General features: G+C 42.3%; 2 protein-coding genes across 10 annotated transcripts in view; both read left to right on the forward strand.

Annotated features, from left to right (window-relative positions):
* The first annotated feature begins 28 nt into the window (after nt 1–28).
* AURKAIP1 (aurora kinase A interacting protein 1) lies at nt 29–10,263 on the forward strand. Of its 7 annotated transcripts, none has more exons than XM_009671535.2 (5): nt 29–2,679; nt 4,077–4,163; nt 6,397–6,486; nt 7,045–7,493; nt 8,445–8,611. In XM_009671535.2, exons 3-5 carry the CDS (start codon nt 6,435–6,437, stop codon nt 8,550–8,552), a joined length of 609 nt encoding a protein of 202 aa, XP_009669830.1. In that variant the 5' UTR covers nt 29–2,679; nt 4,077–4,163; nt 6,397–6,434; the 3' UTR covers nt 8,553–8,611. The 7 variants fall into 7 exon arrangements, 5 of the variants coding, with proteins under 5 accessions (XP_009669830.1, XP_068772495.1, XP_068772494.1 ...); XM_068916393.1 differs by lacking the exon at nt 29–2,679 and adding an exon at nt 5,434–5,641 and having other exon boundaries at nt 2,699–4,163; XR_011135855.1 differs by lacking the exons at nt 29–2,679; nt 4,077–4,163 and adding exons at nt 5,644–5,797; nt 10,127–10,263 and having other exon boundaries at nt 8,445–8,602.
* Nucleotides 10,158–15,478, forward strand: part of MXRA8 (matrix remodeling associated 8) — a 47,497-nt gene continuing 42,176 nt past the window's right edge. For 2 of the 3 annotated variants that reach the window (XM_068916383.1, XM_068916382.1), the window contains exon 1: nt 10,158–10,264. The gene's annotated coding sequence lies outside the window, so the exon portion shown is untranslated. The remainder of the gene's footprint in view (nt 10,265–15,478) is intronic. The other variant, XM_068916385.1, reaches the window with a different exon arrangement.

Genomic DNA, 15,478 nt, shown 5'->3' on the forward strand with positions numbered 1-15,478 from the left:
TATGAGCTATACCATTGTGCCTCGTAAGGAAAGAAGAAATCTATTCTTGAATGAAGAGACAAACAGATTGTAGTAGACTTACTTTTAGCTTAAAATGTGACATCCTGAATATAAGTATGGCAAATGTCATACTGGAGTCCATCCTGACTGGAGGAGTAGATTGGCGCAATGTAAAGCGTGAAATAGGGTGCTTTATTTAAGTCCTATAAGCTATGTTACAGATTTTGCTGGCCACATTAACTACTGGGTTAACCTTCCTCTGTCCATAGTCAGCAAAGTAAGATTCATTAGAGGCTATCTGTGGTCAAGCTTTTAGATGCCTCAGTATGACAGTGACGGATAACTTCCGTCCTTTGTGCTTCAACTTCAGTACCCAGGATGTGACAAGAAAACAAATGTTTTGTGGCTTCGAGGGTAGCTGTTGTAAGTCTTTTAAGTCCAAACCCGTCTCCAGACACAGAGGCAAGGCAGCTCAGAGGGTTTGCAGTTAGCCTTCCTCTTAACAACCTCTGGTCTATCAATCTCCTGAGTTGGAGCTTACATCTGAATTCTTGTATGCCGTTACCGATCGACCTATCCTTTGTGAATTTAACTGATTTCTTTTTGGACCCAGTGATGCTTTTGGCCTCTATGGCCTCTTCTGGCGTTCTGTCCTATGGTAGGAATTGCTGTTTAACACAGCACAACTAGATTACCTGTTTTAAGTTTATTGGCACTGGATAGTTTTGGTGGGTGCTGTTATTCCCTATACAAGGGAGAAGAGTGAATAATGATTTCCTGTATACTTTTTTCAGCAGCAGTTGTCATTTTGTACAACTTCATCATATTTCTGATTAGTTGTCTTTTCTCAGCTGAGATGCAATTAGGAGAGGCAGCTGATACAAGGAAAGCCAGGGTAGGGGAAAAAGATACTTGCATGGAGTTGTGCTGACTGGTTTTAACTGGACTAGCCTCTTGTTTAATCTGTTCCCAAATCAGCAAACCATCTGCCTTAACTTGATCTTTGCACGCAGAATGGAAACTAATTATTTCATACTGAGTATACTAAAGAATTGAGTAGAAGTCTTAGTGTTAAAGTAGTAGCCACGACAAAATGCAGTGTAACAAGGTCATGTTGATCTATCCAAAGTGTTTTTAATACAAAGTGAAGTGACTCTGCTCTCCAGAGTTCCCATTTCAAGCCTTTTAATTTTTCCTACCTGGTATTACTGGAGCAGGTTAAGCACAAATCTCTGCTTGCTAATTCCACTTCTAAAAGGTAGTTGGTTTAATTACTACAGTCTGCTCTGAATACTTGTGTGCATGAGGGAAGCAGGTTTCAGAGCTGCAGCTTCCTCTGGAAACATCTTGAGCAGAATTTATCTCCAAATTAAATCTCAAGCCTACTAGCTGCTACTGTGTTTTCTCTCCAGTGCAAGTAGGGTGAACAAGAATGAATGCAAGATCCAGGCTATGTACATTTTTCTATACGAACATTGTGTTACTAGGCATAAAAATCAGCCACTGTGTCTTATAAACTATTGAGCATGTGTACAGTGCTGAATAAACAATAATCTACTTTCTAACACATTTGTTAGAAGCTGGAGAGAAGAAAAAGCATAAAGCACAGGAGAAAGAAGGTATATTTGTACCTTTAAAGTGGTTTGGTCCCCCCAAAAAAGGATTATATCACAGAATTGTATCCTGTTCTAGTAGAGAACAACCTGTCCTTACCAATGACAAGTACAATACAGATAGCTACACAGAAGGTGTTGGTGGTGAGTTAGGTCTGGGAGAAGCTGCTTAGAAAGTAGTGAGAGAGGACATAAAATAAAGCTGTCGAAAGAGGGGCTGACTCCTTAGCTGGGAGTGCATGCAGGTCCTCTGACTGCAAAAGAGCTGTGCATGTGTTTGCTATCTGGTGGTGTGGTCAGTGGCCATAGCAACAGGAAAAGCTGTGTAGTTTTGCTCTGATCAGGAAGTCCAAGATTATTGAATGTATTTGATAATTCTGAGGGCAACTACTTACAAGCAAGTAGTTTTTCTGCTTTATTGGGCCGATTGCTAAGAGCTGTAGAATCTGTAATACCTCATGGATAGCTGTGACGGGTTTTAGTAACTTCTTCCAAATTTTACACCTGTTCTGTCCTGTTATTCAGCTAACTCGACAGCACTAGAAACACATGCTGTTGGTGCAATAGGTTCATGCCAGGGGCTCTTTGGGCCCCTAGGGGGACCCTTCTTTCATTGATTGTGTGTATGCCCAACAGTTGCCATCTGCCTGCAGAAACTGATCCTAGAATTGCTTTGAAACCTGTCAAGAAGGCAACCTCCTGAATCTGAATAACAGATTACCGTGATATGAAGCCTGTGGGCCTCTGCCTCCTTTAGGAATAGGAGACTGACTTCTCAGCTGAAAGTTCTGCATATACAAAGTGCACTATGCAGTCTTGTTTCCACAGGCTGCGTGACTACCTTGGCTACCCTTCAGAGAGAGGTGCTCTTTCATCCAAGATGCATGAGTGGTGGTGAAGGTGTTAAGCAGCAGTTTTCAACCCTTGATTTGTCAAGTGTCTCAGGGAAAGTGAAAAGAAAATGGAAGAAACAAGCCAATTGGCCGCCAACCTCCTTATTCCAGAAAGGAGTCCCTACCTACCAGTGAAGAAATACAGCAGTTGTGAAATTAAATAAAAGTTGAAGGTAATAGAGCTCATTGAAGCGAGCTCAGTTATACTCTTTCCATGTAAATTCGTATTTTGAGATTCAAAACCTAAATGAAGTACTTCTGGTACTCTTGCTGAAGTTGCTCAAAATCTGTACTCCCAAAATGGGGGATGCTATTTCTCTTCAGTCACTGAAGGGATAAAAGGGATAGTAGGGTATAATTAGGTAGGGCTTAGGAACTACTTTGAGAAGGAAGACTTTTGTATAGGTAAATGCTGAAATTAAGTGTATCCTACTGATCTTGTTGGTGCTGAGGTTTGGGAGGTAGATATATGTAACCATTCCCACTAACTCTCCACTCATTCGTCAGCTTTGCTAGTTCTATATTTTCCAATAGCTATTAGTTAGCGATGTAAAAGTCAGCATGCACCTCTGGAAGAACATGAAGTTTAAGAGGGTGCCAGCTATCAGCTAGGTTAAGATCTGGGGAATTTACTATTAGTTACAAATACATTAAAATCACATGTGCTTATTCATCTTCCAGTGCCATGCTAAAGTTTTCTAGTATATTTTTTTCTCAGAAAGCCATGTGAACAAACGCCAAAATCCCGCCTAAAGTGTCTAAAAATCCCACTTGGCCCTTCCGAACCAACTTTGACTGCATAGTGTTGGTGTTGAATGTAGAGCAATATGTGCTTTGCTATATGTTCTGTTTAAAAGCAGGTTTTTATCCATTTCAGTGGTTGCAAATGGCTGATTTCATAAAATTCTAGTTATACTGCTCTGTGACCAAGGTTGCCATGGTATGCCCTTGAGGGGAAAGGGCCTAGTAGCATGAACGCATGTATCACTATTGCTCCCAGCTACTTTTGGTCCTGTGGCAGTGTTTCTTTTCTGTGAAACAAAGTAGCAGTGGTTTGCAAATACGCTCACCTCTCTTGAGTGGTGAAATGGCATTATAGAGACGCCTCTTCTGTCTGGTAATGAACAGGTAAGTGGTCTGCCTTACTGCATAAATCAACATAAACTGTCTTAGAATTAAGCCCAGTTTCTTAGATCTCAGTTGAACTTTGCAATGTAAAAGGTGCAAATCAGCTTCAGCTGGTGAAAGAATCCTCATACATTGGAGCTGGTTGATGGTTTCTACCTCCATCACAACAAAGAGCTGTGGGCAACGTTTGTGTCTCAGGTACCGCTATGTCTTGTAACTTGATATCTACCTCCCATTGCTCAGAAAAATGCTTTGCTAATGGGGGAGCACCTTGCTTGTCCAGGGGAATCTGTCACTAGCTCTCTATGCTATATAACTGCTGCCTGCCCCTATTCCCCCCCCCCCCCCAAAAGCAGAATAAGAGTGTGGGTTGGGGGGAAGGGGGCTTGGAGACAAAACTTCCATTGACTTCAGTGGGATTTGACCCATTGTGTTCTCTTAGCACAAAAGCTGGTGGCAGAAAAATACTCAAAATGGCTCCATAAGGAGGTGCTGCCACCGACAAGAGCCAGATCAGAGGAGGGACAAGGTAAGGAATACCTGAGAAATCGGGCAAATAGCAATGAAAAGTAGTTAGTGTTATGTGTTTAATCTGCAGTCACCAACAGTACACCAATTACCATCTTGTGTACAAAATTCCAGCCCTGTGTGGCAGCACTGAAACTTACGTGTGCTGACTGCAACGACTGAATAAACACAAATGCAAAGAGGTTAACTAAGCAGTCTTATGTCTGACAGGGATTTTCTTTTTTTTTAGTTTTTTCCAAAACCAACAAAATGCCATTGGTAATGCACGAGAGTTGTTCCCAATTTACTATGGCCCACATAGTTTAATCAATTACCTTCCCTCCTATTTGGAAAAGAAGAGAATGTTGTGAGATGGAGATATTTCTGGAATGAGCTTTGTGTGGAAGAAAGAAAAGCAGTGGTATCAGTGTATGGGGTAGCTTTACTGCTGACTTGTGTCACGTCTGATCTGTGCACAAAGGTGAACTTCTCCCATAAGCTTTAGAGAACAGTGGAGTCTAATTCTATGGATCCACTTTAAACAAAGGGTGCTGTATCCACACATTCAGTTTCACGTGTGTCAGAAAAAATAATCACACACTTAGTTGATTGTTTTCATGCTCTGGAACCCCTTGTCATAAGCCAGAGCTGTTGGGGATGTGTTGGGGGGGGTGTGGCGGCTTGCAGTTAATGCATGGCTGAATATGTATTTGTTCCAAATCTGTGTATGAAACTGAACCCTTATCTGCAAGGGTGAGCTAAGCTTCAATGAGTGGCTACAACCCAATGCTATCAGGGTAATTACCCTATTTTCAAAGGGTAATTTTCAAACTCTCACTTTTGGGAAGCCAACATGACAAGAGAGAAATGGCAACATCCGAATTTTGTTAGTTGACTTGAGAACTGCATGCTTTGCAAAGGTGGAAGGCTCTTCCTGATGGTCCTGGTGTGGTTCATCCCTTCATGGTATGTGAGTGCCTTTCAGCCTTTAGAGTACTCTTCCTTATGAAAGCAATGCCACAGATCCAATAAGGGACGGGACATAGCAATACTAAGAGGACAAGTTAGGTAAAAGGGCTGGGGACTGACTCTGCTCCCCTGAGAGACATAACTGATGGGGAAATACAGGTATTCAGAGACCAATTAGAGTCTGTCTCTCTCAGAACTACGCAGAGAGATCATCCTAAACAATGTGCCAACCTTAGAGAGTAGGAGAACATGCTGACTGGCCCAAGTCGATAGAGGAAATCGTTGTGTAGCCAGAAACTGAGCTACTGTTCTCTAAATCCCAGACAAGCAGCTGAACGTTGCTAGGACGGAGGGAGAAATTGGGATGGGCCCAACTATGCCTCACAAGCCGTAGGTGTGGTGCTTGGATTTGGTGATGCCTCCAGCCTTCGCTGCTACCATCACTAACAGCTGATAAGAAGGCAGCGTTACTCTAAAAGGGACGGAGTTAACCCAGGCTCAAAGGGCAGAGAGAGCAATACCTCTGCGGCAGTAAGTCAGGCAGAGCGCGGCGACAGCTGTCGGGAGCCCCGGCCGCGGCGGCGCTAGCGGGCGCCGGCAGGGGGCGCTGCGCTGGCGGCTCGCGGAGCCTCGGGAGCGGCGGCGGCCGGAAGTTCCGGGGAGGAGGGGGGCGGACGGGAAGGGATGGTGAGTGATGGCGGAGCCCGGCGGGGCTGGGGCGGGGGGGATTTGGCGGCGAGGGGGAGGGAGTTAGGCCTGTGCCTGTGCCCTGTTTGGGGCGGAGGTGCTGCCAGGATCGCCGGTCGCCTCCGGTGTGAGCTGGGCCTCGAGGTTGGAGGGAGCGGCGGGGGCTCCGCTGGCCGGGCTGGGGGAGGACGGCTGCCCGCCATCACAGCGCGGGGCTCTGAGCCGGTTCCCGTCAGTCACGTCCCTCCTTTAGGCCGTGCTGCTCTTCCTGATAACCTGCGGGTAGCAGGTGGCTTTTGGGACACCCCAGTTCTTGCTGTGGAAACAGTGCCTTGCTACAGGGCTGGGCAGAGACGTGCAAGTGGGACTTTGGCCCTGAAATTGCCTTATTTTTAAACTCGAAATCGCAGAAACTTTAAGTGCTTTGGGCCAGGCCCCTACGGCAGAATACTGCCGTGTGTCGGGTCAAACAAACAAGGAGGATATTAAGAGCATCTCAGCCCATCTCTTTGGGGTTTTGAGTTAAATTTATAGGATTTTTTTTGAAATGTGAAAAGTAGCATGTTTGCCATATAGAATAAACGTGCTTATTTTAACAGTCGCTACTGACTCTGGAAGAGCAAACAAGGTGAAAAAAATGTTAGTATCACAACTGGCTTCCCAGTTAGTGAAGGCTTCACGAATTGCAGGTAAACAAATATTGTGCAACCTACTTTTCTTTTTCCTCCCTCTCCCCCTCTCTCTCCCTCTTTTTTTTTTTTTGCTTGTTTTTTTTTGGGGGGGGAGGGGGGAATAATTACGATCCCAGAAGTTCCTTTTCCCGCAAGCAACACAAGAGTGGTCAGGTTGTCTGTTGATTCAGTTGTCTTGGGATGTTAATAAGTCTCTGGTCTAGTCTGTCTTTATTGTGTATCTCTATTTTAACTTCTGTTAAACTTACAAGGAAGTTCCCTGGCAGCAGAAGGGTTTGATAGAGAGAACCGTTTGCAGTCTTTTCAAAATGCACTTTCCTTACACTGTTTATACAGTAAAATTTTGAATAACATAATTCTAGCAGGTAGACTTACGGTAATGTAAGTAAAGTCAAGTTAAAAAAGACTTCCTTGTTTTTATGGAGAGAAGATGATCGCTTGTAAACAGCTTCCTTTATTTTGACTATAATTGGTGGTTCTAGAAAAGGACAGTGCTTTTGTTAAGATAACGTTTGAAAATTCTGCCTCTGAGGTGGAACTCTTTTCTTCTCAAAGGACATCTTTTGCCAAGATCAGTCTCTTCCATCCTTTGTTCTCATTCTACATCTGCGAAGTATAGCACTCAGCCGTCTAATAAGAATGGAGCCCAACCTCAGCGGTGGTATGCGCTGGACCCTGAATTGGAAGAGATGCTGGTCCCCAGAAAACTGTCCATCAGCCCCTTAGAGAGTTGGCTGACAGTTAGATACTCCCTTCCTAAAGCAGAAGTCATCAGTATTCATGGAAAAGCAGGCTACGAACCTGTCCAGCGATACGACTGTCCAACATCTGATGTGGGAGCTGACGTGGAGGAAGGGGAAAGAACACTTGGCAACAGGCTTGAATGTAAGAATGTTTTAAAGATCCGCAGGAGGAAAATGAACCGACACAAATTTAAAAAGCTGCTAAAGCGAAGAAAGTTTGTACGGAGGAGGATAAAGGAAGGTCGCAAGAAGAAACGTCAGGTAAGCTTGGAGTAAAGAGAGCAACAAAAGTGTGCCTGCTTCACAAATTGGCCTCTGCTTCCTTTAGGTATGGGAGGAAGATGTTGGTAGAATTGATTTAGCAGAAAGCAGCAGCAGCTTTGAGAGCCTTGGTGAATCCAGTGTTTACTGGTACAATGTCCCTTCCCCCTCCCCCCATTTTTCTGATTTATTTGATCTGGACATCTTCAGAAATTATAATTTAGAGTAATTCTGTGATTGTAAACAGATATGTGTGATAGTGCCTATGCACGATTTTTCTTGTGTAACAGTAACTTGTTAGTAAGATAAGTGGCTAGTAGAAAAGAATTGTGTGTATGTGCTTGTGCGTATGTAAATCATTAATTCATCACCTTCCAATGTATCTGGGAGGCTGATTTAGTTTTAATTTCCTGCCTGTCTTGTCAGCATCCTCAAGTGGTTCCACAGAGCCACTGCAGAGAGAGAACATCCTATTTTCTTCCATCTGGAAAGATTTTATGCTTCTTAATAGAGAAGGTAGGGGAAGACATGGGCCTTCATTCCAATTGTTGTAGATGCATTCAGTGACTATTCAGCACTGCCTTTCAGTAGTCTGTTAGGTCTACCGCGCTATAGTTTTTATTTCTTGTTCCACTTCAGATTTGTGGGAAGCAGGGTTGAACACGTTATGGTGAGGAATCCTCTTAGTTTTCTTACAGTTTTATCATCTGTGTTCTCAGTTTCCCTACTACAGGGGGTTCTTAAACAACAAGTTCCTCGTATGTTTCAGATATATTTTCTGCAGTAAGGCTAACTGTGTTTTCATAGATAGAACAAGCTGCCTAGATAAAACGTTTGTTTAATTCACATAGGTTATACCTAGCTTCTCTTTGGGCTACTTGGGCAGTGATTGAATGATTGAGTATTGCTTCTAAGCTATGCTACCTTTCCCCCTCCCCCCTTTTGTTTCAGATAAAGTTTGAGAAAGATTTGGAGCGCATCTGGAAAAGAGCTGGTTTGAAAAATCCTCCCACAGGATGGCAAACACCCAAGATATTTTTGAAAAGTTCAAAGCGATAAAAATGCTTGTAATGAGTTTTGACCTATAATTTTAATTAAAAAATATTTAAGTAAGCAAACTTCTTTTAACCTTTTTCTGAATGTGATGAGACTATTAGGAGGTCACTTTCTGTCTCGGTTAGCAGTTTTCCAAGGGCAAACCTGATGTGGATGTGCTTTTCCTCCTCAATAAAATGGTTTGAGCCACTGTGTAGTGACTTGGTGCTGCTGTGTGCAGTTCTATGCTGCTGCTACCAACTGTGCTCTTGAGCAAAGATATCTATTAGACTGTAGCTGAATTTCTGAAATTGTTATTTAAGATTAGACTGAACGATGTATGATAAAAGTAACTGGCTGCGGGAGATGAAATACAAAGTGAAAGAACTCTTCTGATCGTTAGCGTAACTACATAAAACACCACCAACTTGAAAAGTTATGTTTAAAAGGACAACATTTTTTCATAGCCTTACTGTAGAAGGCCTGCTACTTAATAACAGTTACAGTGAAATAGGCATTGGATCAGAATTGCATTAAATATTTCTGCAAAAAGGCTTTCATTTTCACTTGCTTGAGGTGTCAGTATGCAGGTGGCTGAGAAGCATTGTATGAGCAGCCTTAAAAGGCAAATTTATTTTTTCTGTTCTGTTTGCACTGAGAAAAACTTGTTTAAGAGCTTGGTATTCACTAACAGCAAAAACTGCTATGTGCCTGAGACAACCCTTCTGTAATCAGCTGTTTTTCCATGGTAGAAAGAATAAGGAAAGCTGTGAAAAATATGGATATTTACTTTAAACCCTGACAGAGGACTTAGATATCTGAGTTCTGTTTTGAGTTCTGCTTTGCTTTTCTATTTGAGGCAGTTCACTTCCCTTTTGTGTGCTTTAGTTCCTCCCTGTTTGTATCTCAGCAGATAGATGTAGGGTGGACTGACCTCTAAGATAAAAGAGGAAAATAAAAGATATTTCTTAGGTTCATTCTGCAGCCTATAGGGGAGCTAACATGAAAATGTGTTCCCTTTTATCTACTAGGAGCAGAATGCTTGACTAAACTGAAAAGGAAGGAAAAAAAAAAAAAAAAAAGAAGGAAAGCAAGCTGTGGAACTCACTGCTACAAGTTACAGTTTCATCTAGCTGCAGGAAGGACAGGTGACTCCTAGTATATAATATAGTGAACTTTTCTGAAGTTCTGTGTGCTGCTCTCTGATATAGCTAGCAGAAGCCTGTATAAAACAGGCATTTTTGGATGATGGGCACAGTAGCTTAGTCCATCCTTCTGTAGGCATCTGTACAACCAGAAAGCATCTGCTGCTCTGTCAGTAGATGGAAGTAAAGTCACAGCCTCTGAAACTCCTTAGCTACAGTTGCAGAAGCTAGCTAGATCTTTCCGTAGCTATTTTAGAGAAAAGGTACACCCAGCTTTAAAAATCGATTAATCTTGCCAGAGAACTGTTGGCAGCGTGAGAATTGTGTTGGAATTCTGTAGAAACATGCGTCTAGAACATGTTATAGTTGTTTTTTTCCAGACCATATATCAATAGTAGATAATTTTGATCAGATAATTAAAAAGACATTTCTTCCTCTTCATGCTTTCCAAAGGTGCAGTTGCTTTTAACCAAGAACAATAGGACTTTTTTCCAGCCTATTCTCAGGATTGAATAAAGAAGATGATCTCTAGCCCTGTGCCTTAAAAGCTCACCAAGCAAGAAAAGATGGTGTGTTGATTCTGGCTGACAGGTGTGTGTTAAATATGCAGAGTGCATCTAGGTATTTCTAATCTGTCAGTATACCTTTCCTGCCTGAGGATGCATAGATGAAAGGCTGGGGCCTGAGACAATTAGCACCTTTGGAGTAAGGTCTATTTCTTCCCCCTCCCCCCCCCCCCCCCATGGCATTTGTTCCTAAGAGCCTTTATCCTAACACTGTTGTGCTCTCTCGTTCCTACTACTCCTCTTACTGTTAGTCCAAGCCTGTCATTGTTCTGTCTAGGGAAAAATACTAATCAGTTTGCATATTTCAAGAACACTTCTGGCTGCTGAAGTGTTGAGATGCCTTCGTAATTACATGGAGCAAAAGATTTTACAAGAGACAGCAATAGCATGCCCTGCTTCATTTAACGGTGATGTACCTCTGCATTATTATATTTTCTTGCTGCTTTTATCTGAAAAGTGCTGTCCTGTCATTCAAATTTGCAGCACAGCAAAAGTGATCTTGGATAGCTTCAGTTCATTCCAGTTTTGAGGTTTGTTCTTCCATGATTTTCTTTTAGTTTTGCTTAGTAGCATCACTTGTTCTTTGTTTCTCATGTTCCTGTGTAAGTGAACTCTTGTTATATGACAACCATTTTGTTATATTAGGATATTTCTGGTGAATTGCAAGTCTCTGCTATGTAAACTATCTTATTAAATGGTATGCTCTCTAGATAGTAATCCAGTCCTCTGAATGGTAATTTGCCAAGTGTAGTCATTATTTTTATATCTATTAGACATAATTACACAACCATCTATGGAAATCTGGAAGTGCAGTGCAATTTACAAAGGGGTTTGTAAACCAACCTTAGGAAGTTACTGTAAAATTACATTCTGGTAACCGGTCTTAGTCATATAAACGCCATATTCCTTTTTGCTGAAGTACCTCAAAGCATATCTGAGGATTTGTGTTTTCCTTCGTGGTAGATACTGCAAAGACTCTATCTTGTGTGGCACTAATCAGGTAATATACAGGGTTGCATAAACTTGCTTTAACTCTTGACAGTAGGATGAATTTTCTCCTCTTTGTTACTTTTCTTTCTCACTTGGCTAATTAAGGAGAATCAGATAGAAGAAAACTGGACCTATTTGTCTGTAGGGGGAGCACTAGTGCATAATATTCTATTCACAAAGCTTTACTTATGAGTTTTTTTCCTCCCAAAAATATACACATACCAGTCTACCTGCACATTTAATAAATGTATGCATGTATGTGCATGTGTAATTCTAGTAGCAAAAAAGCACTGTTAAGTAGGAAAGGTCTGATTTTTATCATTCTCAAAATATTTAAGGCTTCATATCCCTATTATTCTGTTCTGAGAGGAAATGGTTGAAAGTTAGCAGGAGGCTGCTAGAGGAGTTCATGCTCTGTATTACAGAGACTGGAGATATCCAGTGAAGACAGTGATTTATATTTGATACCATGCGTGACAGCCATGGGTCTGGAAAGATCCCTCAAAACTGGAATATGAAACCAATTACACTCATGCTTACAGCCCTAATTCTTGGGTTGTGTGCACTTACATGCAGACAGCAAGCTCAGTTAGCTGAGCAGAACATCCAGTTTGCTAGTTTTATCACAATGATTGGGTTTGTGCTGAAATGCGATGGGCTCCAAAATAGGAAGTCAGCTGACTTCAGAAAGGATGAAAGTTCTGAACTTTGTTTCTCCCAGCCAAAGCATCATGTTATGAACTCAGTGGGCCTTCTCCCTTTCTGAAAGGTCAAAACCCAACAACATAATAATGTCAGAAGCCTGATATTATTATGTGGCAGAAGTATCATCTCTTTGTGGTGCTATGGTGCTAGTGAATAGTAGGTGTCAGCAAAACTTGATGGTTTAGTTGTTTCCTTGACCTGGATAACGATGGCTCTCACTAATGTAAGAATTGCCCTTTTGCGTTTTTGCATTGCATTTTTAGGAGTCTGCTCTAGAAAATATGTAGTTCAATTGCATCAATATGGACTTCCGAAGTTTTTCAGGGGCTTCTGCCCATAACATAATAGCTCTTCCCTCCACACAAATGAATTCAGTGTAATTTACAAATAGTGAGTGGTGAGACTTGCACCTAGCCAAACTCAGTGCAGTCCTTCTGAATGTGCTGAAATTACATCGATTTCAACAGCTGAGAAATGGCACCTGTCTGTATACAGCAAATAGGACAATGCAGAAGAACAGACTGCTTGCTGCAGCTTTGCTTCAACTGTTGTGTTATCTAACACAATCCATGATAGGTTTGCTCAGCAAAATGGGGGAGAAGCCCAGAGCAACTGCTAGTACGTTGCATACCTCTACGCTTTCCTTGTGGTTCGCAGTTGTGCAGCTGAAAAGGAGATAGCAGTGACTGGAGATTCTTAGAAAGGAGGCTAGCGCAACTGAGATTAGTGATACTGATGAGAGAAGATAGTTTATTTCAATTATGTTTTTTGTGGAGGTAGCAACCACACTGCTGATGCTGTTTCAGTGCAGATGGGGACAGGCAGCCAAGAGGCTTGGTCCATTTGGTAACGGATTGAACCCCATATGGGTGAAAGACTGAAATGTTTATAGTGCGTATAAATTGCAGCAACCCATCAATTTGGCTTCATCTCTTCATGCGCAAGCTGCAGCTGATTGTAGCAGTTCTGTCTCCTTAGAGCATTAGAGGATGATCTACCGGGCACCTTTGATGGCAAGGCAAGTTCCTGCTATTCAGGCAGCAGTATGTGAACCTCCAGTGGTCTGGAATCTGTGGCAGATTTCAGCACTGTATGGCAGCCATTGGCTGGTTCTCCACATAAATAGGCTTCTTGGTAGTTATCTACTGTCGTTTTGGCTCACTTCAAATTTTTTCTCTTCAGCTCTGATTGTTCCTCTCCTAGGAAAAGGGAAAGTCCAGCAATCAATACCATCAATGTTCCATTCCTTCGGAAATGTTGAATTTACCCCAAAGCATGTTGAATAGCCTGCTAGCAGTTAAAGCAGCCTTGAGACCATGGAGGCAATGAGCATGAGCTCATGAGTAGCCTGTCAATACTGTCCTTGGCACAGCCAGAAAGGCATTTTGCTGACTGTCCAGGGAGCAGGCATGTGGAGGAGAGATGGAGTTAAGACTGTAAGGATAACTTCTTCAGCTCCCTCTCTTGAGACCAGATCTGAAGCTGATCCAAACCAAGATCTGCATAGGTTGTAATGAGGCTGGGGACTTTACGCTGAAGAAAACACTCATTTTAATTGAGGCTGGTTGGAGACACGCAAGAGAGACATGCATCCCTTCTTCAATCCAAAAAAGCATGGGGAGAGCTGGGAAAAAAATTGGCTGCCTCTTAGTTTATGCTGGTACTACCCAGACAACGAAGCCTTGTTAGGCTAATGGACTTCCTTTAAAGACTCTAGACTGAAAGAGGTGTACGTTATGTTTGTTGGCAGTGATTTCAGCTATGATATCATGGGAGCAGGCATATGTGTACTGAAGTGCTGAGGACAAGCTGTGGGATGCCCAGGAAACCTGGCTGTATGCAGCTGTAGCAGCAAATGTAAAGGGAGATGTTTTTCATGCTTTTGTATTGGCTGCTGATAGGTAATGTGCCTAGGAACCTGGGTTTCTTCGCCAAGAGCACAGGGCCAATGCCTTCTCCTTTGCTGTCTCAGGATTTCCATGCATGCCATGACTCTGGCACTGGAAGCCCAGTTCTTTTTGTGTCTATGTTGTGGGCACTGTTGTTCTTTCTTCTGTTAGTAAACTCAAGGCCTGTCTTAGATGAAGGGGTACGTGCCATCAGGCCCATGTCAGGGAATGTTTTTGAGCATCTGGTGTATGAAACATGCCTTTCGGGGAACTACAGGACACTACAGGCTCCTGCTGTTTCTGAGCTGGCTTTTTACAGGAATTATTAAAAACCCAGAAGCAATAACCTAATAATTCCTGAGCAGAGACAACGTGCACCTTTACATTGGTGAGCTAATTGGGACACCTTCATATTAACAACAGTGTCAAAAAGATACCTAGGATAAGTAGGCGTAGGTACATTGGCTTCAGTAACTCTGATCTGGTCCTTTTCAAGATATGAGGTCAGCTCTACTTTTGCAGGTGTGAACCCCAGTCCATGTCTTCCAAAGTTAATAAACCACACTGTTTATGCTAACTGAAAATCTTGCCAGAGTGATCTTAACTGGTCTTGCAGGCATTACCTGTAAATTACTAAAGGTACTTTTTTTTTCTTGCCCTTTTTTTTTTTTTTTTAAACCATTTGTGCTGTTGGCATTTCTGTTAAACTTTTAAAATGTTTGATTTGGGTTTGCTTAGGCTGAGTGTGGTCAATCATTCTCCAGAAATAACAGCACTCAGTACTTAACCTGGAGCTTTGCATTTGCCGGACTGAAATGGTTTTGAAGAAGGGATTCTGCTCTTCCAACTGATAGGAATTTCAATAACTGCAGCTCACGTAGACATCTAAGTTAGCTTTACGCAAATAGAAAGCGTGCTGGCTCGCCTGTGGAGGCCTCCTTTCTTTCTTGCCTTTCCCCTTAAGACAGGGGAAGAAAACTGAAACAAGGAGTTCTGTGAGTCAGAGAGCTTAAGGCCGTCTAATACATCAATCTTGTGTCAATACCCTGAAAAAAGATTGGGTTTTGCAGTCTTGCCTGCAGCATGAGTGCTAATGCATCTTTCTTCTGCTTATTGTCTCATAGTTTTACAGTTCTTACAAGTTTTGTGAGCTATCCCCTGCTCTAAAATGTAGCCAAAATTGACTACTATGTTTCAAAATGACAGGAGGAAGGGAGGGAGAAGAAGGTTGGATGGAGGGATGATCATATAATTGCATGTGCTTTATTCCCTTAGGAAATCTGGCTAAAAATCAAGTAGAAGCAAAATATTTGAAATTGGGAAAAATAACTAACAGATTTTTCTTTTTCACTTGTTGAAAAAACAGATCTTCATGCAGTTCAGGCAGGTCTTGTGCTGAGGGAGCGTCACTGCCTTTGGTATGTCTTGGTTTGGAGAGGACTTAGCACTCGGGGAGTTTCTCAGCAGCAGCAAGCATTTCTGAGTCCCGTAACTGCTTGCAAATTCATTGCTATTAAGCCAAGGATGCTGAGTCTTGAGCAAGGAGTCAGCACATGAGGTAAAAAGTACTAACTTGGCATTCCTAAGGTTTATTTTAAGGGAATTAGCAATTCATGGCAGATGTGTCTGATCAGTCAGTGAAGAATTAGTTAAAT

The sequence above is a fragment of the Struthio camelus genome, chromosome 21, assembly GCF_040807025.1.
Source record: "Struthio camelus isolate bStrCam1 chromosome 21, bStrCam1.hap1, whole genome shotgun sequence".
NCBI classification, from domain to species: Eukaryota; Metazoa; Chordata; class Aves; order Struthioniformes; family Struthionidae; genus Struthio; species Struthio camelus.

What these genes read in the sequence shown, in the direction of transcription:
- AURKAIP1 (XM_009671535.2), top strand. Translation starts at nt 6,435, where the DNA reads ATGTTAGTATCACAACTGGCTTCCCAGTTAGTGAAGGCTTCACGAATT. An exon ending in GAAGGCTTCACGAATTGCAG is followed by an intron (nt 6,487 to 7,044) that starts GTAAACAAATAT and finishes TTCTTCTCAAAG; the next exon opens with GACATCTTTTGCCAAGATCA. An exon ending in GTCGCAAGAAGAAACGTCAG is followed by an intron (nt 7,494 to 8,444) that starts GTAAGCTTGGAG and finishes CTTTTGTTTCAG; the next exon opens with ATAAAGTTTGAGAAAGATTT.